The 27,956-nt window shown below is 45.4% G+C and overlaps 2 protein-coding genes and 1 non-coding gene across 3 annotated transcripts in view; 1 reads left to right on the forward strand and 2 right to left on the reverse strand.

Moving 5' to 3' along the window:
- The window catches only part of LOC114767191 (alpha-mannosidase 2x-like), a 16,244-nt gene extending 355 nt beyond the window's left edge, over positions 1-15,889 (reverse strand). Inside the window, 18 exon segments of the mRNA XM_028958772.1 lie at positions 8-34; positions 126-248; positions 346-582; positions 717-882; positions 2,751-2,821; positions 2,925-3,039; positions 3,128-3,179; positions 3,182-3,309; positions 3,830-4,032; positions 4,587-4,764; positions 5,268-5,454; positions 5,835-6,008; positions 6,116-6,243; positions 6,442-6,613; positions 8,267-8,411; positions 8,998-9,258; positions 13,126-14,122; positions 15,770-15,889. Coding sequence (XP_028814605.1) covers positions 8-34; positions 126-248; positions 346-582; positions 717-882; positions 2,751-2,821; positions 2,925-3,039; positions 3,128-3,179; positions 3,182-3,309; positions 3,830-4,032; positions 4,587-4,764; positions 5,268-5,454; positions 5,835-6,008; positions 6,116-6,243; positions 6,442-6,613; positions 8,267-8,411; positions 8,998-9,258; positions 13,126-13,260 — 2,502 coding nt within the window. The 5' untranslated portion in view covers positions 13,261-14,122; positions 15,770-15,889.
- trnak-cuu (transfer RNA lysine (anticodon CUU)) lies at positions 14,616-14,688 on the reverse strand. The gene has a single exon. It is a non-coding gene; the product is annotated as a tRNA-Lys (tRNA).
- Positions 15,890-19,120: 3,231 nt separating the features above from the next.
- LOC114766956 (protein unc-45 homolog A-like) lies at positions 19,121-27,856 on the forward strand. The gene is made up of 18 exons (XM_028958346.1): positions 19,121-19,445; positions 19,620-19,795; positions 19,888-19,977; positions 21,726-21,893; positions 21,988-22,156; positions 22,273-22,443; positions 22,522-22,693; positions 23,249-23,549; positions 23,652-23,746; positions 23,864-24,005; positions 24,109-24,249; positions 24,504-24,631; positions 25,288-25,354; positions 25,447-25,560; positions 25,691-25,806; positions 26,542-26,659; positions 26,824-26,979; positions 27,119-27,856. Exons 1-18 carry the CDS (start codon positions 19,244-19,246, stop codon positions 27,404-27,406), a joined length of 2,814 nt encoding a protein of 937 aa, XP_028814179.1. The 5' UTR covers positions 19,121-19,243; the 3' UTR covers positions 27,407-27,856.
- Positions 27,857-27,956: the final 100 nt, after the last annotated feature.

Raw genomic sequence — 27,956 nt, forward strand, 5'->3', positions numbered from 1 at the left:
TACGCACCACAGGCTGATCTTTCTGCCTATAGGGCTGGAACAGAAGAGAGGAGAGGGTGGTTAAAACAGTCTAGAAATAATTGGGCCTGCAAGAAAACTGTTCTGAGAGGGTAACCAAATCCCACCTTGGCCTTTCCATCAGGCAGGAACAAGTAAGCCCCACTCTTGTCTTTAGATGGCCGGGTTCCATAAGTAACAAATTGAAACTGCACTCGCATGACTTGGGGGTCATCCTTCCTCCGGATGGTCTGAAGAACAAGATAGAGAGAAAAAGAAATCAATGCCCAGTCTCTATTTGATAACATCTATCAACACTCTATCTAAGGGACTTCATTAACTTCTGACCTCCAGCAGACCAGTAGTCCCAGAGAATCCCAGTGTGAGTGCCTGGCTGTGGATGTAGAAGGGTTGCGAGTCTGAGGTCACCGTGCGCAGTGGCAGGGGGTCCAGGCCATGAACAGTCTGGCTGTGCGTGGGCAGCCTTAATAAGGTGTCAGACCGTAGAGTCATGGGAGAATCCGTCGAGTCGTACAGGTGGAACAATGCCAGGCCCAGAGCAGGTAAACGGGCCATGAAGGAGGCCTGGAACAGCAGGAGTTCGCATTTAGAAAATACCCAATAATTAACAAGCAAAATGAAAAAAAAAAAAAAAGCATTTTCTACATAACCAGACATACATCCAGACCCCTAAGCATCAGGCCTAAAGCCTCACAAACCTGGTAAACCTCTGGGCTCATCTGCACAGCAGAGCTCCACTGGGCGCTTAACTGCACAGGCAGCGTCTGCCCGTCCTCAGTCAGCAGCCGGATCCTGGCCGTGTTCACCAGAGCAGTCACTAGGCACAGCCTGTCCTGCTCCACTGGGTTAAACACCACCAGGTACCTGAGGGAGCGAGAGAGGAGGCGTTGCAATGCAGTGGAAATGAACTGGCGATGGGGATTAGGGATGAGCAATATAACGAATATACACAATGAAACGCAGCTTGTTCCAAATGAGACTTAGTTAAATGACTATCGTGAACGTAGAGTACAAATCCTAATATTAAACAGACAGCATCTTGGTTGCCTTACAGGTACTTTTCCTGCCCAGTCTAAGCACAGTCTGCTGCTCCACCCAGAAAATAGTCCTGGCACATGCATGTTTTGTACCGAAATATTTATCAGATGCCCTTATCCCGAGCGGCTTACAATCAGTAGTTACAGGGACAGTCTGTCTGGTAGTATGTGAGGTTTGAACCAGAGTCTCCTTTTGTGCAAATTGAATAGACAACAGGTGCCTGTCCCTTTAATAGGGTGGAAGTAGCCTAGTGGGTGACACACTCACCTATGAACCAGAAGACCCAGGTTCAAATCCCACTTACTACCATTGTGTCCTTGAGCAAGACACTTAACCCTAAGTTGCTCCAGGGAGGGACTGTCCCTGTAACTACTGATGGAGGGGCTACCAGGAGACAGGCCAGTACATCAGGAGACGTGGAGGAGGACGTAGGAACCCAGCAGCAGGACCGCTACCTTTGTGCAACAGGAGGAGCACTGCCAGGGTCCTGCAAAATGACCTACGGCAGGCCACAAATGGTCAAAGTCAAAACAGACTCCATGAGCGTGGTACGTCCCAGACGTCCGACAACCAATCACTGTGCAGCACATTTGGCATTTGCCAGGGAACACCAAGATTATTAGCGAATTCGCCACTGGCGCCCTGTGCTCTTCACAGATGAAAGCAGGTTCGGACTGAGCACATGTGACAGACGTGACAGAGTCTGGAGATGCTTTGTTACGTTCTGCTGCCTGCAACATCTTCCAGCATGACCGGTTTGGCAGTGGGTCAGTAATGGTGTGGGGTGGCATTTCTTTGGGGACCCACACAGCCCTCCATGTGCTTAATGAGATTAGATCCTCAGACCCCTTTTGAGACCATATGCTGGTTCCTCCTAATGCATGACAATGCTCATGTTGCTGGAGTTTGTCAGCAGTTCCTGCAAGTCGAAGGTATTGATACTATGGACTAGCCCACACGTTCCCCAGACCTGAATCCACTTCAGCACATTTGGGACATGTCTCGCTCAATCCACCAAGTTTGTTAAACGCTTTAGTCCAGGTCTGAGGAAAGCCCTCAGGAGACCATCTGCCACCTCATCAGGAGCATGCCCAGGCATTGTAGGAAGCCTGTAGTGTGTTTTTCCTATTTAAATTAGAGTGTGATTCCAAATCCAGACTTCCATGGTTTGGTAAAGGTGATTTCTGTTGATAATGTTTGTGTGTGTTGTCAGCACATTCAACTCTGTAAATATTCCATTCATTCAGATTGCTAATTTTTGTGTGCCCTTTACTTTTTAAGCAATGTATATAAGTACTTAAGTGAAAACCCACAATTTTTTAAGGGTGACTAGACATCAAAAAGTGTCAACAGCCGGGTTGCTGAGAAAGCTCTTCCGGAGTGATCAGTTCATAAATGTAAGACACTTCTCCACAACAGCAGAACCCGTGAATTTTAAACTTTGGTTTGGTACAATTTTATGCAATGAAGGGCTGAATTTAGCATTTACATAGTGATTAGTTCTATATTGTTTATTGCAATATAAATATTTTTAAGCCACATCATGCTGCCTTTATGGGGATAAAATGAATTGAATGAATTTATATGTATGTGTGTGTGTGTGTACCAAATAAAAAAAAAAATTAAAAAAAAGAGAGGAAAAACATAGTTCGGTGAGAATATGGAGTTTGTTTAGATGGTATGGACTGTGTTACCGTGGCGAATTTGGGTCCAACTCAATAAGAGTGCGTTGAGGGAGAGAGTCCTGGGTGGGACGTTTGTCATCCTAGCATCCCAAATGAAACAGACACAGGAATTAGGCTCAACATGCAGCAGGTATTTTTTAGAAAGTGCTGTCAATACTGAAGAAAAGAAAGGCTACACCGTACCGTTTCCAGGAAGGGCTCAGTCTGGTAGAAGCGATACACGTCTTTGTTCTTCATGATGAGGAAGTGAGCTGCATTGATTATAACCCTCTTCAGACCAACCAGGGCACGCAACATCCTGCAGGAAGAAAAGAAAAGCTCCATCTTCCGCCTCATTTCCTCGGAATTGAACCACACAGCCAGACCCCCACGTCATTGGCATTTACCTGCTGCCATAGTCGATGACGACTACTTCCTTAGCGGTGCCAGCTATGGCGTGTGGTGCTGGAACAGGCCGATGTCGCGGCGCGCGTCAGTCAGCAGGGCGTAGTCGGTGGTTGGGTAGCGGCCCTCCATCCCGCCGTGGCGAGCATGGGCCACCGCCAAGCTGTACAGGATCTCTGCACCCCTGCGCGAGAGAACAAACAAGGCGGAGATCAAAAGCGAGATCACTCCTCTTCCACTGGCTTAAAAACAAGGCAAAATCAAGAGGTGGGCCAGGTCAATTACTTCACACCGCGAGAGGAAAAAAAAAAATTCACCTCACTGCACAGCAGAACGCAGATTCCATCTCCGGCACCTTACCTGCGTCCAAGCCGGCAATCTGAGCCGCTGCTTTATTCTTCTACCGAGTTTCAAGGCAGATGTTCACAGTTTGAATAATCACCACCATTATGGGACCAATCAGGGGGGAAAAAACCCAGACTGTGCCAGACAATGCTCTGCTCACATTAAAGCTTAAAAGGCTACGCATAGTGCAATTTTCCATTCCTTTTCTCAGTGGGGTAACTTTAATGAGCCCTGCCTGCAAAATAGTCAAACTCTTTACTGGGAGTAAAATTACTGTGTTAAAAAAAAAAAAAAAAAAAAAAAAAAAAAAAAAGTGACCTGGGATGCACGTTCATTAAAAAAAAAAAAAAAAAGTTCACCTGAGGTGAGACTCCAACACTCGGTCCAAGTTCTTGTAGAAGGGTCGGGAGGTGTAGTAGCCGCTCCAGTAGTGGTCCTCCCGGTCTGCGTACGCGAAGAAGTCTCCACTGAGCACGGGGTGGTCTGGGGGCCGGGTACCCGGGGCCACGTCGTTGGCCTTGTACACGGCATTGAAGTAGTCTGAAAGGGTGCCGAACTGGGCCTAGTGTTAACAAAAATAGAAAAAACCACAGGACGCCTCTGAAGGAAAATGGACAGGGACTTCATTTTACGCTTCGCAAGTTCCCACTCTAAAACTTTATGAACACGCCATGAATTACTAATTTGTGCATCTTATGTCCCATGCCACGCTTAATGGGCTTTCACCTCAAGTGCTAAAGAGGTCCTGAAATTAGTGTTTATTGGCTGTAAAAGACAAATAGAGACACCTACGCTGGATAAACCCATGGCATGGGAGCAAAACAACACCATCTAAGACATCCCAGAAAATAGAAAAAGGCTGTGTTTTATTACCAATTTATTCAAGTGGATTTAATTTTCCTGCCAGGCTTAATGATGCCAGCGGAGCACCAAAAGGCCTTTTATTGTTTTATTGCTACTTGTGCATCACAGAGAAAGGCTGCCAAGCCCTTTACGGCACACGGGTGGAATTACGCACTCCGAACTGAACACACAGATCATCCGACGTCATTAAAAAAAAAAAAAAAAAAAAAAAAAAAAAAAAAAAAGTAGAAACACATTCAGATCAGGACTTACCTGGACGTGCATCTCAGAGCGAGCATTCATGTAGTCAAACAGCCGCTGGTAGTTCTGGTACTGTTGATCCCACTCCAGGGCCTTATCGTAACGGAAGTCATCACCCAGTGGAACAAGGAGCACTTTGGTGCGGAACAGCTTTGATTTTTTGCGATATTGGTCCAGCAGAAGAGCAGCTCTGCCAAACAGATGGAACAACCAGTCAGAACTGTGGCTTAGAACGTGCTTTTCAATAGTGGGTCGTTTCTTAAAAAAAAAAAAAAAAGAGGAAAATCAAACACTTTCCCTCAAAAAGAGAAAATCCTTTGTTGTCAAATGTCACAATGACAGCACCTTCTGTGATTTGACGTGGCACAAATTGAACACAGCTAATGCAACATCAGTTCCTCTGCTTGTCAAGGATTCCAGGTAATGACGGCGATGGGAAATGCTGTTGGGAGACATGCTTTGGCAACGGATGGAAAGACTAAACAAATGTCAGTTTTCACTACCGGCCATGTTAAGACACATGCCAGAATTTATTACCAAGCATTATCTGAGAGCCTTGGTTTGAACAAATTGTTTTACTAAAAAAATGAAGGTAATTGAAGGACACAATAAGCAATTAACACCATTGAACTTCTGCAGTCAGACCACTTTTGTGCAGTAATTAGCAACCTGAAGAGCAGATTGGGTGCTCACCTCTCGGCCACATTGGCATCCACCACTGCTCGTGGTGGCACCTTCCAAGGGCAGTTCACCCTGCTCCCAGGCAGCCTTTTAAAGTCAAACTGGCAGCAGATTTTCGGGTCCGGGCCACAGGTGTGCGGCACGTCGTAGCTGTAGAAGGGCATCATGTGACAGAAGATGTCCGTACTGGAGTCGGGGGCTGTGGTCATGGCAACAGAGTGGCAGAAAAGGAAGAGACCCTCTCTTACACACAGAGAAACTTGAGCCCACAAAAGGCATCGGAGAGGCTTACAGAATATCACTCGCCCCTACAGAAAGATGACTTTTAATATAAAAAGGTCTATATAGGCTGGATTAAATTCACCTGAGAATTACCCACTGGGTCAGGTCATGTCATTTTAAATTTCAGTAAGAAATTGGCATCTCCATTCTGGCAAACAAAAAAAACATTCCCTCAGGAAAAGTGGAGCTGCTTAAATTTTTATGATCCGATGCATTCCCTGACATACTTTTTGGAGGAATTGCACATGTTCCCTATATTCTGCCAAATTGAGATTGTAGACCCTCTGAGCCACTCACCCCACGACTGCCGCCACATGAACTCCAGGCTTCGGGTAGAGGAAAAGTGTTTCTTGATGGAGTAGTGCACTCGCTGGATCAGCATGCTGGTGATGTTAGCCTTTTTCAGCAGATAGGGCATGGTGGCGCTGTGGCCGAATGGGTCCACCGCCCAACCAGAGCGCGGTATCACACCTACAACAGGACGAACCCACCCCATGAGATCACACACAGCAGATGGTGGAACTAACATATCAGTCTGACCCAAGGCAAATTACAAGGTCAGGGTCGGTTTTAAATACCCAGAGTTCTCTCCAGCCACTGGTGTCCTTCGATGAGCTGGTCGATCATGGCAAAATAGTGAGAGTTGGCCTCATCTGTCATCACCCAGCCACCGGTCACCATCTCCAACTGACCCCCAAGAATCAGCCTGAAGGAGGAGAGGATTCAGGGAGTGGCTCTCATCATATATATGAAAATATGATGACAAATATCAGCATCTTAGCTCTCTGAGGCCAGGAACAAGTATTCAAAGTATCTCTATGGCAGCTGCCAGAGGGATGGATAAAAATAATAATACCAGAGTAAAAGTCTGTTTGATACCACAAGTTATAGATCTACCACTTACTTGCGCATGGCTTCCTGCTTGTGTATATCTGCGTTTTCCCACCACTTGACAAAGAAGGAGATTTCGGACCAGATGAACTTCCGCCGAGGGTCCTCGGTCAGCTTGACCACCATATTGTTGAAGATGTGTTGCGTCTGGTCATAATAGTACTTGTCGAACGTTTTGACCCAGCCTGCCAGGGTGAAAAGACAGCAGGGGTTTCTGCGCCAGTCTTGACGTTCCTAACTTCAAAGATGGAGTGCAAAGCACTTCAAAAGAAACCCAACTGAGCACCATGAGTTTAAATGAACCTCTGTTCAATAATTTAAACATGTCTGTTTGCAACACAAAAAGGGTAGAAAATGTGCTGTGAGATGAAAGCCTGTCAATCAACCAAGCTTAGCGCAGACAAGTCTTATTACTACAATATTAATATTACAAAAACAGTCAGCTTTGTCAGTCATTAACACGATTCATTCAAACGTAACAGAAACTGTGGCAACCAACGTACAAATGTCTAATGTGCCACAGTAATGAGATGATTCAGATGTACTGTTACAGCACGGATGTAAGATCCGAACTGTCTTTCGGCTCCATCGCACCGTGCCAAATGGCAGACGGCACAGCACGGCGGCCTGCAGCTTGGACCTACTTTACCTGCGCTCACACATAATCATTACATCCCCCTAATGCCAGAAGTGGCCAAAACGAGGCAAGCGCATTAACAAGACCCCAGACGTAACCAGAATGACTGTGGTTGTGCTTACAATGGGTTTGCACCAACTGTTACACACACACAAAACAATGGGTACTGATTACAATTCAAAGGCCAATGGTTACAGAACCTCTTGATATTTTTTAAATAAATGAATAGAGCAAAAGAAAGGGACATTTGCCCATTGGCAAAGCAAATCCAGTAATGAAAAGGAGGAATTCACATAACCTAAATTAAGCTTTTTATATCAGTCTTAGTTGACCACTAATACTGTATCTGAAGTCCTTTTCCGAAATTCAGCCGTGGGTGCAATAATACAGCCACTTTTAGCCCGTCACACAATGAGATTCCCCAGGTTGCACAGATTCGGTGGGTGTAGCTTTAAATGCAAATGAGGCGGAGAGCGGCCCTATAGAAGTGAGGGGGAATTCGCGGAAATGAAGTCATTAGTACCATTCACCAAGTACAATGTTCGGCACAGAGAGGAAGCAGTGCCGGCGTTTTTTTCCAGTAAAAAAAAAAAACTAAACCATTGGTTCTTCAGAGCTGTGCCATTAGCACGGTGTGATGGAGCCTAAAGACAGTTCGGATCTTTCATCCGTGCTGTAACAGTGCATCTGATCATCTCATTACTGTGGCACAGTAGCCATTTGTAGTTGGTTGCCAAGTTTCTGTTACTTTTGATGAATTGTATTAATAGCTGTGAAAAATTAGCTGTTAGACATGCTATTACACATTGTCATATAAATTCTCACTTTCTGTAATGAATATGCAATGGGGACTAAGGCAAAGTAGTGGTTTAATGTGATTCAGTGAACATTTTTTACCCCAAGTGTACCCTTAAAAACGGACTCTCTTCGGAGAGGCTTTCAGATGACAAATTCCCATTCCCAACACAGAGGGCCCTGGTAAATTCTATCTTCAAAAATCTCCAGCAGAGGTGATAAAGGGTCAAATAAACTCATAAAAGAAAATTACCCATGGAAGAAGAAAAAAAAATTAAGCAAGCACATCAATAAATCAATATTGCATTCAGGTGTGCATGCTTGATGCGTATGGAAAAAGATCAAAACGCTGCTGCTTTTTGAGGTAGGCAGGTTGAGCGCTCACAGTGCAGGAATGGACACAGACCTGGATCGTTGTGAGAATGAGGCACCACGAACACTTGCAGGGGCTCATCATCCCACTCGTTGGGGTCATAGGTAATCTCAAAGCCCTGTTTCCACACGCCACCGTCCACGTTGTCAAAGCTCAGCAGAGAGTAGACGTCCAGCATCTTAGGACATGCAGGAACAGGGGTCAGACATTAATAGAATAATGATACAAGGCAATAAAAACTTCAAAAGTTCAATCAGGGACAAGGAAGAGTAGCAGTAACATCTACTGGGTGGGGATCACATGATATGATACAATATCCTGGTGATAGTGTTATATGGTCAATTCTGTCATAACGGATATATAGCAGGAGAGCTGATCATAATATCTATGTTTACCACTATATAACCATGTGAAAGTGAAGTGATTGTCATTGTGAAACAGCACACGGTGACAACAAAATTTGTCCTCTGCTTTTAACCATCACCCTTAGTGAGCAGTGGGCAGCCATCGGGTCCGTTTCGTTACCCGCTAGGCCACCACTGCCCCTGTGTTACTCACAGATTAATACATACTATAGTAATTATTACATGTAATATCTGTAGTAAGGTAATGTGTAGCTTCCAGATTTCAGCACATGTTCTTGTTCCAACAGACCTGGGGTATTTCAAATTTAAATTCATAATAATAATAATAATAATAATAATAATTTAAAAAACTGAAACAACACCCTGCGGTGAAACATTATTTTCTCCAGGGTCACAGACCTGCAGCTCAGCAGGGCTGGAGCGCCGGCCCTGGGCAAACTGACAGTCCTGAGGCTTGATTGAGAGGAAGGCGGCCCGTCCATCGAAAGGCAGCACCCAGGAGCCGTTGGAGCTGCGGAAGGGAAGGTGGCCGCTGGGCGATACGGCCCCCGTGTCAGTCAGCTCCAGTACAGAGTCTTTAATGTGACTGATGATCTGGTGGTTCTCCTCCAGCAACTGTTCAAGCTGCTCAATGCGGTTCTGGAGTACGGATATCTGACTCTGCAATCGCAAACAAACAAGGAACTCAAAGGCTGTTAATATTAGGCCTAAATTTTAGCTTTCAGTAACATTGCTTGATTTAAAGCTTAATTTCAGCAAAATTCTGTTGAGTAATGAAAGTCATTTAATTATTGTGGGTGGGAGTCTTGTAGGGGAAAAAAGCAACACACACATGCATAAATTTTGCTCAGCTTTGGTATTTTTGTATGCACGTGATATGTACATCACTATTTAATTTTCTCCCATGCGATGAAGATTTGCTTCCATCAAAACAGACCTCAGACTCAGCTTTGAGTTTGATTACTCGGTCCATGTGGAGTTAAACTTTTAAAATAAAAGAATGACATTAAGATAAATGGCCCAACATAATACATACAATGTTGTTCAGGTTATTTTCCAATGGAACTGCAATATTCTTTTCATTATTAGAACAATTATAATGACTTATTATAATCTACCAATGGTGCATGACCTCTTGTGGGGATTGTAATAGGTAATAGGACTTCCTACCTTTTACAGTGTACCTTCCAAGTAAATTAATTCATGTATTAATGAATGCCTCGATAAGACTAAGTTCAGAAAGAAAACAATAACCAACATAAAAAGTTAATTACCCCTTTGGCTTTGGTGTCCGTTTGGTATTTAAAACGCCATGATAAATTTCATGCCCGACATAATCGGTTCAGTATCCGGTAGATTCCTTTAACTACACAGAGCTCACCTAAAATGGAGTTCATTAATCTAGTAATTTATGTTTAATCTAATACGGGTCCGATGGTACTCTGTAAAACACAGAACCATTCTGTCTGCCCTGCACAGTCCAATAAGCCCTTATGGGCTGTTGGATTTCGGTTTTGCAATTCATTTTGAAATTGGTCCATAAATGTCCACTGAATGGATGTAGCTGAGGGTTCCGCCCCAACGCATAACACAGTTTTTCTTAAAAGGTGCATGTCACATCTGTTACAAATGCTTTGGAACACAGACATTAGAAGCTGCCAAGACATTTCTGGGAAGTTACCTTACCCTAGAACTCTCCCTCTGCCATGATGCTCTGCTCAACGATAACAGTTACCGTAACGTCGGTCCTCGAGAAGTTCAATAAGAGCCGCCCACATTGAAATATGATTGGTTTACTTAGCAAAATAAGCCAATACATATGTTCTTTATGTAGTACGGGCTACATGAATGGGCAACAGACAACTCCCCCGGAATACTTGGGGATGCCTGTAAACAAACAGGTCATTGCACCGTGCATTGTTCTCCCCTTACACACAAAACCAAAAACTAACCATGGTACGGATACCTGTACCATTGCACACCTATTATCTAAATAAGTAACCAGCCACATCCTAAAACCAACTAGAACTTCCTCAAATAACGCAGAAAAGTACCAAATTATGGAAACATTTTTGGTTGCCTGGTGCTCCCGTTATGGATCACCATAGCGGATCAACTGGTCAGTCTGCACAACTGACCTTGCAAACGTTTTACACCGGATGCCCTTCCTGATGCAACCCTTACAATTAACCTGGGCTTAGCACCAGCACAAAGAGGTACACTGTAATGCATGTCTCCACTGACTGGGTTATGGGAACATTTGTGGTTCTATGTGCTTTTTTCCTAATCACACCAATTGCTAGTCAGCTTAAGGCCTGCTTAATAGAAACAACACTCAAATAAACCAAAGTGAAGTCACGCACTGAGATCTATATTTATTCACCCTTTAAGGAACCTATTTATGGTTTTACCTTAGGAGGTATAGTCATGTAATGTTAAAATGACTAATAATTCTGTAATAGTTTAGGATTTGCATTAGTTGCTATTTTTATTATTACTATTAAAAAAAAAAAAAAGTGTGCCTGTCAAGTGCCTAATTTGTTGCTTTTCACATAAGCGAGTAGAAAGCTTTAAGTAATAACTTTTCAGCCTCACACATTTCAAAAGGTCCTTCATGTATGAAGAGTTTGAATAGACAAGGGAAAACACTCAAGTCTTTGAAATGCCTGAAAGCATCGAGCACCGATGAGTACTGACATCACAAGGACATAACATTTGTTCCCAAGGTAATACTCCTGTCAGTTCTTCCATTGCTTTTCCACAAAAAAAAAAAAAAAGAGACAAGATCTAAAGTGTTGAGATTCTGCAAACACACACAGGTCTACAATAGTTAGGAGGCAAAGGTTAGCAAAATATTCTGACAGGCAACACTGCATCTACAGCCAAGTCTGGTGGTGCTGGTGGAAGATTTATACTTCATTATTGCACTGCTTCAGCACGACAAGGTCTCTGGTCTAGATAAAGGGGGATAATGAATAACCCCAAGCAAAAAAAAAAAAAAAAAGTGCTGGCACAAAGACAAAGTTAAAGAAAGATTGCACCCTTCAAAGAGACAATGATCCCCATAAACGAAGGATTGGTGACCAACTCAACAATGCAGAGACGTTTACACGCTGCATTCATTAAAATAAAAATTCATAAAAATAAGGAAGCAAGCATTTTAAAATGAAAGTGATCAACCACACCTAGATATAAAAACATCAAAATAATCTTGGAAGTGTTCGTATAGTGATATTCATTGCAAAATGTTCACAAGTTCTACTACATAATGAGCCAGCATGTTGTGTAACTTTACCACTGTTTAAAACAGGACACTCCAATTAGTTGCTTCTTGTGCCAGCCTTTTGTGATTGAATGCGTAAAACCTATTATGTTAAAAGGGATTTAAAAATGAATGGCTATTTAATTATTAAGGATGGAAAGAATATTGGTATGAGCTTCTATTTAAACAGCGGGATTGGGTGTCATTCAGAAACAGTATAGCCTATTACCATCATTTATCCCTCTGTGCAACCACTTCTTAACTGCCATGCTTACAGGCAATGATGGTACATTGCAATTTCCAGCTTTTTTTGGAACACAGTGGTGCGTACTGGCAATGACTTCACGATATGAAATCACGATACATGGGTCACGATATGAATGTATGATGTATTGTGATATTGTACAAATGTAAAAACAAAGCTGATGTACAAGATGCTGTGCACGATCTGTGTGGATCACAATACATTAATAATTCAGCCGAACATAACCAGGAACTGAATTTTGGACTAAATTTGCATACAAAAATTTATATTTAACATTTCTTTATCAATACAATATCACTACGTAAAATATCCAGATATATTGCTGTATTCATATTTGTAACACCCTTAATGCATTTTTGCCAATATCGCAAGAAAAAAAAAATATGCACATTTTGTTGCAATATGACTTATTTTCAATATTAATTAATCTAAAAAATACAAGCCCCACGCACATTTAACAGCTTTTACAAACTATATTTAACAAAAAAAAACAAAAAACTAAGTGATTGTCAGATTTTTTTTTTTTTTTTTTAAAACTGGTCACACTAGGCACATTAATATTCATTTAAAGCGCACAGTCATAAACTGCGGTATTACTTGGGTGTTTGGGCAGGTATCGCTTGGATTTACATTTACAGCATTTATCAGACGCCCTTATCCAGAGTGACTTACAATCAGTATTTACAGGGCCATTCCCCCCTTGGAGACACTCAGGGTTAAGTGTCTTGCTCAGGGACACAATGGTAGTAAGCGGGATTTGAACCTGGGTCTTCTGGTTCATAGGCGAGTGTGTTACTCACTAGGCTACTACTTTGTTGCATGACTATCAATGCAATTTTATAGTCCTAAATAAGCACTCAAACCATGTCACATTTCTGTACTTTGGCCTTAAATCATTTGAAATGCACTGTAGGTAGGCGGGTCATGTTGGCGCCAGAACTTAATTGCTACAGAGATCATGCCTAGAATATGAAAGGCTGCGATTTCCAAGATCACTTACCCTTGGAAAGTTCCCACCAGAGTTCTGCCTCCTTGCTGGGTCATGTTGCACCTTGTCCAGCATCAGGTACAGGGAGAAGACGGCCACGCAAAAAATGGCTCCTCCACACACGGTCACCTGCTTCTTCAGCTTCATCTCGAGGATCTGGGCGCGGTGCGAGCAGGCAGATGTGGACGACAGCTGCTTCAAAACGTCTGATTACGGGAAGCGTCCAGCTGAACCAGTGTCAGCAACTGTCCATTCCCGCCAAGTCGCTCTCTCTCCCCCCAAACCCTCCCATACGGGGCAGGAGAGGGGAGGAAACGCTATCAGCAGAAGTTGCCAAGGGGTCGGTCAGTTCTGGCCAAAGCACAGCGTCCACCAGGGTCTTCCTCCTTGGCTAGCCGTGAAGATTAGCCATCACACAGGCCGGGCCGAGCAGGCAGGTGGAACATTAAACGGACTTGGCAACGTGGAGACGCAGATGATCTCACATTATTGGTGGTTTTTGGGTTATTTTACCAACGTCTGGGCCTTCAAGTCCAGAGAGACCCTGGGAAAGAATGGAGGCTGGAACGAGCTCAAGGAGAGAAGCCCGGTTCAAAAACGATTCTCTAAACCGGGGACTTTGGGACGGGAGATAAACGGGCAGCAGGTGGTGTCACTGGCAAGAAACAAGGGAAGCGGAAGCAGCAGGGCCGTGGCGAGGTGAGGCGAGGCAGGCAGCCCCGGATTTCGGCGTTAAGTCAGACAGGTGCTCCTCCTATTCTCAGAGAGCAGATCTAATATTATCATAATCCTATAAGCTCAAAGTCTGTCAGTCACCTAGGCTCCCCCTGGGGATTTGGGACGAGACGGTCCCAAACCACTCACAGCGGACTGGTTAGCGGCTAAACTGGTTTCCTTCACCCGCAAAAAGGATAGCTGGACCATCTGCAGACGAACACTGCGGAAAACAGAATGTTGCTTCCTGAAAGATCTTCACCGCCACTTCTCAACCAGCACCAAGATGGGTGGTCTGTAAAAAAAATTAAAATAAAAAACACGTTAGCGCCCACACGTTTCTCAAAAAACAACGACGACCAGTTGAGTGAAAGTGAAGTGATTGAAGTGTGTGGCGACGGTGCTTTGCTCACTGATTCCTTAACCGCTGCCCCGCAGGTGAGACTCTAGTGTTGACCCTGCCAGACTTTGCAAATCAACTCAACGCAGAACACACACATATGTATGACCTTAAGAAAAGAAGAAGAAAGAAAGTGAAGTGATTGTCACATGTGATACACAGCAGCACAGCACACAGTGCACACAGTGAAATTTGTCCTCTGCATTTAACCCATCACCCTGAGTGAGCAGTGGGCAGCCATGACAAGCACCCGGGGAGCAGTGTGTGGGGACGGTGCTTTGCTCAGTGGCACCTCAGTGGCACCTTGGCGGATCGGGATTCGAACCGGCAACCTTCTGATTACTGGGCCGCTTCCTTAACCGCTAGGCCACCACTGCCCCAAAACAGACGGCCAACGTGGGGCTCGAACCCACGACCCTGAGATTAAGAGTCTCATGCTCTACCGACTGAGCTAGCCGGGCACAACGAGACGTGTCCTGGGTTAAATCAGCGCCTTCCCATTAGAACAAATACGGCACTTACAGGTTTATTTCTGGTTTAACAGGTGAAGAGGGCATTTTGGGGGCAGCAGTGGCCTAGCGCTCAATCAGAAGGTTGCCGGTTCGAATCCCGACCTGCCAAGGTGCCACTCAGCAACCGTCCCCACACGCTGCTCCCCGGGCGCCTGTCATGGCTGCCCACTGCTCACCAACGGTGATGGTTAACAGCAGAGGACACGTCTCGTTGTGTCACCGTGTGCCGTGCTGCAGCGAATCACAATGACAACCACTTCACATGCAATGGCTTCCTTTCTACAAATTACCGCCAGTTTATGCCTTCTTTGGTGTACGTGGTAACGTGGTCACGAAACCCGGGTAAACAAAGATCCTGGCAGGTACCTACTTTCAGGGTCTCCTGGCTGCAAGCGAGGGCTAATAAGCTCGGGAGTCACCAAAAATACACCCAACAACACAACTTTTACTGCTTATTTAGCGGGCAAGTAAGGAAGCGGACTCGTGCCACCGAGGTCCCCGCACGCTGCTCCCCGGCCGCCTGTCATGGCTGCCCGCCGCTCGCCAAGGGTGATGGTTAAAATGCAGAGGACACGTTTCGTTGTGTCACCGCGCGCTGTGCCTTACAGCGGCAAATCGCTTCGCCTCCACACAACTCCGCGCGTCTTGCCAACGGTCCGGCTGTCCGGCGCTGCACGACCCGGTCTCGCCGTGACAGATGTCCCCAGACCGGCGTGTCGAACCCGCGGCTACGCCGCAGCCCTGCACGCCCCGACTTAACGCTTCCTCCGAGTGACCGGACCGGCCGTAGAAATCGCGTGCGGACCTAAAAACACACAAATCTGCTTCTACAATTACCGTCGGGATATTACGAAGCGGGAGGAGTAGCGGGAGCTAACATGCTAACGGGCTACGCAGATAGCCGGCTAGCACCAGACGCACCGCCGTCCGGCTATCGCGACGAATCCGCCCCCCGTCGTGTGTGTGTGTGTGTGTGTGTGTGTGTGAGGTGGGGTGGGGAAAAAGAGCTCCAAAAGCCGAACCGCCTTACCGAAACGTCGGGCGAGACGCCGTTCAGCTCAGACGCCGCTCCTCCATCCCCGCGCCCCGGCTACACGGCGGCGAGGCGAGGCGAGGGCGCGCAGCGCGGCACCGTGGGGGTCGAGCGACGCGCATTGTTTTTAAATCCGGGGCGCACGGGACCATGATTGGCTATTTACGATCTACATGCAGGGGGTGCGACGGCTCGTCTTTGCGCTGTAACTCACAGCTCGGTTGGAAAATCTAGCCGATGAAAAAAAAAAACCTCAAGTATATCACGTGTAGATCATATATATACAGTACAGGCCAAAAGTTCGGACACACCTTCTCGTTCAATGTGTTTTCTTTATTTTCATGACCATTTACAGATTCTCACTGAAGGCATCAAAACTATGAATGAACACATGTGGAGTTATGTACTTAACAAAAAAGGTGAAATAACTGGAAACATGTTTTATATTCTAGTTTCTTCAAAATATCCACCCTTTGCTCTGATTGCTGCTTTGCACACTCTTGACATTCTCTCGATGAGCTTCATGAGGTCGTCACATGAAATGGTTTTCCAACAGTCTTGAAGGAGTTCCCAGAGGTGTTTAGCACTTGTTGGCCCCTTTGCCTTCACTCTGCGGTCCAGCTCACCCTAAACCATCTGGATTGGGTTCAGGTCCGGTGACTGTGGAGGCCAGGTCTCCACTTTTTGTTAAGTACATAACTCCACATGTGTTCATTTATAATTTTGATGCCCTCATTGAGAATCTACCAAAGTAAATGGTCATGAAAATAAAGAAAACACATTGAATGAGAAGGTGTGTCCAAACCTTTGGCCTGTACTGTACATATTTTTTTCTTCCTCTTTTAAGTCAATGATAATTTGGTAATTTGAACATCATGATATGAACGAACCAAGAAGTGGCCTTCTTGCAGTTATTGCATGTTGCATGATTGTAATTTAACCTGGGATGTTTGGGAATTTAATTTAAGAATATACAAAGTAGAGTCGCGTTTTGGATGTGGGACGGATGCTGATGTACAAGAGAAGTTAACACTCTCAGACTTATTTTTAGATGAGCATAAAGTGTGTCATGCGTCATGCACCAATACTTTAGGAAGTGTGAGGTAGTTGGAGGATGGGGGCTGTTACGCCAAAAACATACTTACAAAATATACTAATAAAATTTGTGTATATAGGAGTACTGTGTGCTCGGCAATAAAAAAACAGTTGTACAATCTTATTTAAAAGGCGCTACTGTAGGTTGACATGGAAACTAAAACAACCCACATATTTGTATGCAATTTTCAGTTTTCCCTGCTGCAACAATAACCCCTAAGTAATTTGTTCCGTGCAATTTATACATAAATAAAAATGATGCAAATTGGGGTGTTGTCTATGGTCCATGGACGTTTAGTATACTGGCCACTGGAGAAGGACGTGGGAAGGATGCTCTTTTTCACCTTACCTGTTGACAGCAGAGCTGCAGCGAGGCAGCACTCGTAGCTCCCTGTTCCTCTTTCAATAACCTGAGAACTCTCAGCGTGCCTCGTCAATTATTTACCATTTAGCACCATTTCTTCTGAGCCGTTGCCAGACATTCGAGAAACAATGCCCTGCTCTGCTCTGCGCGTCGGCAAAAAAGCAGGCCTGTCAAGAGCGGTGTCCTGTTCATGCAAAAGAAGAAAGCAGCAAAGATGCGTCACTTCTGTATAATCTGTAAATACCTGGCAATGCAGGTGAAGTGAAGATGAAGGCAGATGTGCAACATGTGAATTGAAATTTAATGTGTAATGTTTCGGTTGCATGTAATATATTGTAAATATGAGAGATTCTACATGAAATTGTGAGTAACCTGGATACCGTGCTCATTTAAAACCAAAACTCATCCTGTCTAGCTGTTTGTCTTACTATGATTAAACATTCCTCTTGCCAAGCTAATGTAATGAGTTATTAAGTTGCATGGTACAGCATATTAGATTACCAAAGATACAGGTTTAATAGACTGTGTGTGGCACGGCAGTGCCACCCAATGGATCTTAAGGTTTGAAGGGACATTGTTAACAGTGGAACGGTCACACAGGTTTTTTTGGGTTTTTTTTTTTTGCATGAGATTTCGTTCAGCGATCAGGGCTGCTGCAGAGTAGTGACAAGAAAAAAAGAAAAAAAAGTCTGGGGAACATATTGCATCTAATGTAAAAGATTGAATGTAAATTGAACCAGTCAAAAGTGGTACAGAGCTTCGCCATCAGAGTAACATAGATGTAGGACCATTCCATTGCAAACATTGTCTAATGTGAACTGTTACTAAATACACTACTAAACTGAGTGTATTCATTTTTTTGTTGTTGGCCTGTTGAAAGACCATCTCTGTATGTAAGATTTTCCATCCAACCTGGCAGTGGAGCATGTCAAAGTCATTGGCAAATCTCTGGTCCACTGCTGAGGGGGCTTATCCAGTTCGGTGGCTCAATGGTGCAAAGCAAATCTATGACCCACCCTTGGTGGTGCGCTGCTTTTCAATTTGTCTGCAGAACAAAGCCACGGCAGTGCCTTAGTGATAGCAGGGGCTCAAAGGCCTTCCTTTAGAGCAAGATCCCTCAGGACCAGGGACTCTGTCTCTAAGGCAACTGAGTGCACGGCATCACATTACTGGAAGAGGGAGCACTTCACAAACAACTGTTGAAAGGCTTTTGAAGCACTGGTCTATGCTGCAATCTGCAGAAGATTAGACTCAAACGTAACAAAAATTTAATAAAATGTACTTAACAAAAAAGGTGAAATAACTGGAAACATGTTTTATATTCTAGTTTCTTCAAAATAGCCGCCCTTTGCTCCGATTACTGCTTTGCACACTCTTGGCATTCTCTCGATGAGCTTCAAGAGGTCGTCACCTGAAATGCTTTTCCAACAGTCTTGAAGGAGTTCCCAGAGGTGTTTAGCACTTGTTGGTCCCTTTGCCTTCACTCTGCGGTCCAGCTCACCCCAAACCATCTAGATTGGGTTCAGGTCCGGTGACTGTGGAGGCCAGGTCTCCACTTTTTGTTAAGTACATAAATCCACATGTGTTCATTCATAGTTTTGGTGCCTTCAGTGAGAATCTACCAATGTAAATGGTCATGAGAATAAAGAAAACCAGACCAAACTTTTGGTCTGTACTGTATATAGGTCGCACTATAAGGAATTTATATATATATATTGGGACATTAGACATAGTTTTATCTTCCGTTAAAGGACATAGAATTGTTGCCAGGACAGAAGCAAATGCAAGTATGCAGGAGCGTCCCCTTCGCGTCTGCGCGACCTTTTACGGTTATGGAACACAGCGACGGGGCGGGGCCTCGTGTACACGTCATCAACGCGCATCATACCCGGAAGAACACGCTGCTAGCTGCGCTGTCCGCGGCGGTCCGCGAAAGCGTAAATAAATATACGCAGGGAAGTAAAAAAAATACGTTTACAATAACTTTTTTTTAGTAGGTCGTTTTTCCGACGATGTCGCAGGACGCCGCTGCTTTGAGGGAGGAGGGAAATCACCTCTTCAAGAGCGGCGATGCGCAGGGAGCTCTGTCCTGCTACACCAAAGCTCTCAAGCTCAGCTGCGACCAGACCGAAGCCGCTGTCCTCCACCGCAACCGCGCAGCATGTTACCTTAAACTGGAGGATTACGCCAAAGCAGAGGCAGATGCCTCCAAAGGTGCGATCCCGATACGACACAATTTCTATCACTGTTGCACTTAGCAGACACCCTTATCCAGAGCGACTTGGTTATGAGGACAGTCCCCCTGGAGACACTCAGGGTTCATAAACCGAGGGACTATGTTTCTATGTTGCCAAAGTGTGTTAGTAACTCCCCTGTCCTCACCTACAGCTCTGGATTCAGATCCAGGAGACATTAAAGCTCGCTTCCGCCGGGCTCAGGCCTTGCAGAAATTGGGTCGGCTGGACCAGGCTTTTCTGGACGCTCAGAAGTGTGCACAGCTCGAGCCCAAGAACAAGGCCTTCCAAGAGCTGCTGCGGCTGCTCGGAACACAGATCCAGCAGAAGGTGAGGAGTTGTGGATTTAGAATGGCTCGGTGAGCTAGAGCGTGCAGTGTGTGCGAAGAGTATTTCATTAAACGGACCATCATCGTCTGCAGGCGGGCCAGCTCTCCTCCACAGATGCCCGAGTCCAGCAGATGTTTAAGCTGCTCTTGGATGACTCCGCACAGCTCTCAGACAAACAGAAAGTAGGTTGAAAGTAATTTTTTTCTCTTTATTTACATGTACAGTGTCCCCTGACACGGAAATTCACTTTGTGAGATTATTTGACATTAATACGAGGTGTAGAGAGAGCGTCTTATGTCATTCTCAGATTGTCAGATCTGGGATTTGTCCCCTTATGTGATCACAAGGGGAATTTTTTTATTTAGGAAAAACGCAGACATGACTTCCTGTTTGCACCAAACATTGTGGTTGGTGAATTGTGTTGATGAAGTCATTTCCATGAATGCCACCACGCTTCTATAGGCCTCTCTCCTCCTGATTAGCATTTAAAATGACGGAATTACTAATTCTGTACCAGGGATGAATTTCGGAAAGAGACTTCAGATACTCTACCCCACGGTACTGGAGAGGAGGGTCCGTTCGATAGTAGAATCTCAGATTGAGGAGGAGCAATGTGGATTTGTGGAAACTGTGGACCAGATCTTTACCCTTGCTGGGGAGATGGAGGGGACATGGGAGGTTGCCACATGTGTTTTGTGGATTTGGAGAAGTTTTATAACATGTCCCCAGGGGCACCCTATGGGGGGCGCTCCAGGAGTATGGGGTGGATGACCTTTTGTTAAGGGCCATTCAGTCCTTGTACCAGAGGAGCGTGAGTTTGGTCCGCATAGCCATCAGTTGACCTTCAGCTCTTGCTGGGTAGGTTCGCAGCCGGGTGTGAAGCGGCTGGGATGAGCACCTCCAATTCAGAGACCATGGTTCTCGACTGGAAAAGGGTGGCTAGCCAACTCCGGGTCGGGAGAGAGGTCGTGCCTCAAGTGGAGGAGTTTAAGTATCTCTGGGTCTTGTTCATTTAAATTTACAGCATTTATCAGACGCCCTTATCCAGAGCGACTTACACTAGTTACAGGGACAGTCCCCCCCTGGAGCAACTTAGGGTTAATGGTAGTAAGTGGGATTTGAACCTGGGTTTTCTGGTTCATAGGCGAGTGTGTTACCCACTAGGCTACTTTCACCCTATGTGTTCATGAGTGAGGGATGAAGAGAGCAGGAGATCGACAGTGATGTGGACGCTGAACTGATCTGTCGTGGTGAAGATGGAGCTGAGCCAGAAAACAAGGCTCATGATTTACCGGTCGATCTACGTCCCAATCCTCACCTATGGTCATGAGCTTTGGGTAATGACCAAAAGAACGAGATCGCAGATACAAGCGGCCGAAATGAGTTTCCTCTGTAGGGTGGCCGGGCAGAGCCTTAGAGATAGGGTGAGGAGCTCGGACATTCGGGAGGGACTCAAGAGTTGAACCGCTGCTCCTCCACAATCGAGAGGAACCAGTTCAGGTGGTTCGGGCATCTGGTCAGGATGCCTCCTGGACGCCACCCTGGGGAGGTGTTTCGGGCAGGAGGCCCCCGGGTCGACCCAGGACACGCTGGAGAAATTATATCTTCAGTCTGTTCTGGGAACCCCTTGGGGTCCTGCCGGAGGAGCTGGTGGAGGTGGCTGGGGAGAGGGATTCCCTATGCGACCCGGACCCGGATAAGCAGAGGAAGACGAAGACGTCAGATACAGTATTAGGGGACCAATAAGACTGATATAAAAGCAAAAAAACTTTTTTTTTAACAAGGAAGTACAGCAACCAAACATATATATTTTACCGCATAAGCTTACTTATCTCATAGTCTTTTTTTTTTTGTCCAATGTAAAAATAGGTGTGCCGACTGACAACGAACATTCTGCATTACCAGTCTCCTTTTTTTCCCCGTGCTCCAGGCTGCTCAGAACCTGGTAGTGCTCTCTCGTGAGGATGCAGGAGCTGAGCAGGTCTTCCGGAACGACGGTGTGAAACTCCTTCAGAAGCTTCTGGCATCCCACCATGAAGACATTGTTCTTTCTGCCCTCAGGACTCTAGTTGGACTCTGCACGGGACATCAGTCCAGGGTGAGAATCTGCTACCCGAAAGAAAGAAAGTCTTTTGCCATGCTACCACTTTCCTGGATATCTAAACGTGGACCTTCTGAATCTCTATTGATAGACCATGGCTATTGTACATGAGCTGGGGATGCCACAGCTGTGTGCGGTTATGGGCTCTGGGGCTTCCGCCGTGTCCCTGGCAGCCTGCCACCTTCTGCAGGTTATGTTTGAAGCCCTGACGGAAGGCATGAAAAGGGACATCAGAGGGAAAGATGAGGCCATTTTGCCTGGTAGGAGAACCCATTCAGCGCTTTGATACATTACATTTTTGTTCCTGGACGTGCAAAATGTGCCACATTTTTTTTATACATAATCTCACTTCTTACATGTATATGGTGCTGCACAGAGCCTTCTCGTGAGTTGCGCTCCATGTTGCAGCACCTTTTGGACATGATGCCCGCTGCTACCGTTTCTGGACCGGGCCGAGACAGCGCCATCAATCTGCTTGTGAAGCAGGTGCCTCGGAAATCTCTGAGGAACCCAGACAACTCAGTCACACTGTGGACGGTCGACCACGGTAGGAGACCGAAAAGCAAGATTTGTTTTGCATCTTTCAGTCAAGTGTCCTTAGGTCCATTGTCCATGTTAACCGCAGGCCTGAAGAAGGTCCTGGAGGTCGCTGGCACTGTCCCGGAGCTGGCCGACGGGCCGCCACTCACTGACAACACCCCCATGAGCTGCTCTGTGCTGCTCAACAAACTGTACGACGACCTGAAGTGTGACTCCGAGAGGGAGAATTTCAACCGTCTATGTGAGGAATATGTCCAGTGAGTGTGTTGTCATTACAGATCACTTGTTCTTCGTGTGTTTTATTTGTTGTGTGCCGTGTGACATCGTGTCTAGACGTTTACCAGAACAATGGGGGTTTAATGAGCCTGTTCAGTATGTAGTGATTGAGTCGGCTTGTTGAAAAGTCATTATGAGTCCTTCAGGCTCCACACATCTGCTGTGCTTAGCCTAGAAGAATGTTTTAAAGCCTCACGTCTCACGCTGGAAAAACAATTAGTAATTATAAAGTAAAATAAAAAAAATGAGTATTCTCAAGCTATAGAATTGTATTACTATATATTATGAATACGTGCTGAATGTGTCTCTATGACAATATATACAGCTCTGAAAAGAGACCACAACAACATAACATTTTTTTTACCCATTTCTCAGTTGATGGATTTATGTGTGTGTGTGTGTCAAGCATGTTCTGTGTAAAATCGTTATAAGCAGCTACACAAGCTAACCATTAAGTGAAGGAACATCGGTGCTCACCTTTCCTTCAGAACCATCTGTGTGAAACCAACAGTGTGAAAAGTTTATTTTCTGCGCAGGTATTATTTTAGCCAACCGGCTCTGGAAAGTAAAGTCAGGGCAATCCAGGCGGTGTCCGTGCTGCTGCAGGGTCCTAGCGACGTGGGCAACCGCACCCTGGAGCTGTCGGGTGTCATGGAAACAGTCATTGCCATGTGCGCGTCCGAGAACCTCATCCATCAACAGGTGGCGGTAGAGACCCTCATACACGCTGCAGGAAAGGCCAAGAGAGCCTCTTTCATCACAGCCAACGGCGTGGCCCTGCTGAAGGACCTCTACAAGACGAGCGAGAACGACAGGATACGCGTCAGGGCTTTAGTGGTGAGTGCTGCTGCTGCGCCGGCGGCCTTACTAATGGCAGAAAGACAGGTTGTCGTGGTTACAGTAGCGGAGTGGCTTTATGTGCCTGTGACATGCTTTCAGGGACTGTGTAAACTTGGCTCAGCCGGAGGCACAGATTTCAGCATGAAGCAGTTTGCAGAGGGCTCGACGTTGAAGCTGGCAAAGCAGTGCAGGAAGTGGGTCCCCTTTTTTTTTTTTTTTTCTTAGTTTTTCATTTCAATTCTGAACCCCATTCCTACTCTTGAACGCCACATTAAAAATGATTGATGGTAGTGAGTTCTGTTTTTTGACAGATGGCTATGCAATGATTCTCTTCCTGCAACTTCACGGCGCTGGGCTGTTGAAGGGCTGGCATACTTGACATTTGATGCTGATGTGAAGGAGGATCTTGTGGAGGACAAGAAAGCCCTGAATGCAATGTTTGAGTTGGCCAAGGTAATCTTGACATTTTCTCTGTCTGACAGGAACTCCTGCAGAAACGTACGTACGCTCTAGGCTGAGTGTCTTCCATTTGTTTCCACTCCTGTCCTTTGTGCAGTCGGAGGACAAGACAGTGCTGTTTGCTGTGGGCTCCACTCTGGTGAACTGTACCAACAGCTATGATGTGGAGAAGCCCGACCCACAGCTGGTGGAACTTGCCAAGTATGCTAAGCAGCATGTGCCTGAAGAGCATCCCAAGGTATTGAGAATCATTGTATTGGTCCATGCAATTAGAACACAGAACACAAATTTACATGTAAAGCATTAAACAGACGCCCTCATCCAGAGTGACCTACAATCAGTAGTTAGAGGGACACAGTAGTAGTAAGTGGAGGTTGAACCTGTGACTTTGTGGTCTTCTGGTACCCCATTAGGCTGCTACCACCGACATAAAAAAGAATCATAGCAACGTTCATTTAAATCGTGTGTCTCTGTTGTGTTTTTGTGTATTAGGATGCTCAGTTCTTCGTGGAGAAGCGTCTCCTGAAGCTCCTGCAGGCGGGTGTGGTGTCAGCTTTGGTGTGCATGGTGAAGCAGGAGAGCCCCGCCCTTACAGACGCATGTAAAGAGTGCATTGCAAGGTACCGTGCCAGGGTTAAATTACATTTACGATATTTTATCAAACATCCTTATCCAGAGCGACTTCAGTATTTCCAGGGACAGTCTCCCCCTGAAGCAACTTAGGGTTAAGTGTCTTGCTCAGGGACACAATGGTAGTAAGTGAGATTTGAACCTGAGTCTTCTGGTTCATAGGCGTCCACTTGGCTACTACCACCCTACTACCCCTCTCACTTTTTAGAAGTGGTTCAAAAAGTGGGCCAACAGAAAAAAAAAATTGCTCTTCAATTCTGACAGGTTTGTGTTAATTTGGAGTTTTTGCCTATATGCACACAATAAAAATCAGACTTATTACACTGTATTAGAATTATTATTATAGTTATTATTATTATTATACTCAGAGTTCATTTCAAGGGCTGAAAGGATGGAAATACCTCATTCTCTCACCTCATTCATTTGATTTGGGATGAAATCATTTTTGTTCTTTGTGTGTGTGACTATATGGTCTGTGTGTGTGTGTGTGCGTGCGCGCTCTGTGGTGGGCTTGTGCTCTATCCTCGATAAACCCCTGCCCACGTGCAGGGATGGGCTCCAGCAGTCGTGGCCCTGCTAAGGAATAAGTGTGTGTGAAATTGAGTTGGTCTGGACTACAAGAATCTCTTCATCTGACCTCTTGCAGAGTTTTCCTGGCCCTGGTGGAGCGGCAAGAGGACAGGGGCATGGTGGTGGCACAGGGTGGGGGAAAGGTCAGGCTGCCTTTTCTTTGATCATTTTTAAAGTTGGACCGGTTAGATTCATGACAGAATTATACATAGGTCTCTTTTTTCTTTTCTCTCAGGCACTCATCCCTTTGGCCACTGAGAATACGGATGTGGGGAAGGTCAAAGCTTCACAGGCTCTGGCCAAAATTACCATCACTTCCAATCCAGAGATTGCTTTCCCTGGGGAGAGGGTAAGGACCTGTCCCCAGTTCTACACAGGCTGCATTTGCAAACCTCACACTGACTCTGACACACTGACCGAGTGTGTGATGTGTGCCCAGAAACATGCTAACAGTTGTGTGACCTTCTCCCGGACTGCAGATCTATGAGGTGGTGCGTCCCCTGGTTAACCTGCTGCATCTCGAGTGCACCCTGCTGCAGAACTTTGAGGCCCTGATGGCGCTGACCAACCTAGCTGGCATTAATGAAAGGCTCAGGTCTGTCAATTTAATTAAAATGTTGCCTCAGTGTAAATGTGAGATGATGATGATAATTTCTTAACCCTGCATTACGCTGCTGGGGTGTAAAACTAAACTCATCTACACAGAGCTGCTCCTACTCTCCTCAACGCATGTATGTTAATACGAGCTGCATGAGATTGGTGCATTCAGTAAAGTGCTATTGTACACAACCATTCATAATTGTCGACTCTCAGACTCATTTATGAATATTTCTCTGTCTGAGTAATATAAGTAACTCACATTGTGTACTTAACAATATGCTTTATAAATGCTTTTACGACAGCATTTCAGACTCTCTAAGACAATGATTTTTCAGCAGTTCTTTTTATCACTCATGTTAATGAGCATCTTATGAAGCTGGTTATGGGCAGCCATGAAAGATAAAGAGAGGTTACACAGTGGAATCTGATTAATCAAACATAAAAAAAAAATGTTTCATAGCCTCCATATACTGGGTGTGTCAACCTTTGACTGGCTCTGTATATAAAGAAAACAATGACAATGAAACAATGAATTTGGACATTTTCACTTAGGGGTGTATTCACTCACTTTTTTCCAGCGGTTTAGTCTGTGTTTATTCATTTTGAAGGGACCAGTAATTTACTAAAATCTGAGGGGTGCACTTACTTTTGTGAGATGCTGTATGTGACTAGGCTTTTTCAAGGTTTTTATTGCCGTTTTACTGACTGCAGACTGTAAAATATTGAGCAGGCAGAAGATCATTAAGGAAAAAGCAGTGTCAAAAGTTGAAGGCTACATGTTTGAGGAGCACGAGCTGGTTCGAGCTGCAGCTACAGAGTGCATGTGCAACCTGGCCTTAAGCACCGAGGTGAGTCTGCCTCCCAGCTTTCATCTCTGGCTGAGACGTCTTGTTTGGTTTTTGCTTGTGTACTGACTTAATGATGTCTGGAAAGGAGCCGAGGAACCTGATCAATAATTCATGGAGCCTAAAAGCACTAAAGTCTATATTGTGATGTGTGATGTCTTTATCAGGTGCAGAAGCTTTTCTTGGCCACAGGCAATGACCGCCTGAAGCTGGTTGTCCTCTTCTGCGGGGAGGAGGACGAGCGGCTGAGGAAGGCAGCGGCGGGCACCCTGGCCATGCTGACTGCTGAGCAGCCTGAGCTGTGTGCCCGCATACCTGGCACGGTGAGCTCTGATAAAGCCATAAATCCCACGTCTTCATCTCTGTGTTTTAATTAAATGTACTTTTTCAATATGAGTTCAGTTCTTTATAGACCACGCAAGACTAAAAGCGATTATCTTTTTTTTTCTTTTCAACTTGTAGACCAGCCACTGGCTAGAGATCCTGCAGGCCCTTCTGCTGAGTGACAGCCAGGACTTGCGGCACCGCGGCGTGGTCATCGCCCTGAACATCATGCAAGCAGAACGCGACCTCACAGAGAAACTCATGGAGAGCGAGGCTCTAGAGATCCTCTCTGTCATGGCCAAGGAGGACACCGATGCCCGGGGCCCAATCGCGAAGATTGCCCAGCAGTGTCTGGAGGTGGCAGTGCGCTATGGAATCATCAAGAGCGCAGAGGGGCGCGTAGGGAAGGCGACGAGTGATTCGTGAAGGTGCTGTCTGAAACAGTGACTGAATGTAACATTTCAGGGGGAGGTTCCGAAGGGTTTCCAGTTGTGGTGTTTTAATAAAAGCATAAGGAGGGGTAGCGAATCTTGAATTTGCTCCTTCCAGAACCGACCGGACTTGTTTATGTAGCACCAGCTGTGGTGTAAGACCACATGTTCAGCATATTCATTGCACACTTATTCCTTTGTTTACTTCACACAGTTCCATTCCAAAATATGCTCATACATTTTGAAGTCTGTATCATTGTTATATATGAGTAGGGTTTGTAAATTATATGAATGTTAAATGAGCGATTGCTGTTCATTCCACTAGCAGTGAAGAGTACAATGTTTGAATTTGTGTTCACAAGTATTACCGCGTTTTAATCGTTTCACACTTGTTTGAAGTATGCGCCATTGTCTGCGCATTTTTAATAAAGAACACTGAAGCTAAGCATTCTGTTGCCTTGTTGACTATTTTGGTGTCCTGATGCGCAGAATAAAAACATCTGACGTGGGAGCCGTGACGTCATCACGTTCGACGAAGTCGTGAA

Source organism: Denticeps clupeoides, chromosome 17 (assembly GCF_900700375.1).
Source record: "Denticeps clupeoides chromosome 17, fDenClu1.1, whole genome shotgun sequence".
NCBI lineage: Eukaryota > Metazoa > Chordata > Actinopteri > Clupeiformes > Denticipitidae > Denticeps > Denticeps clupeoides.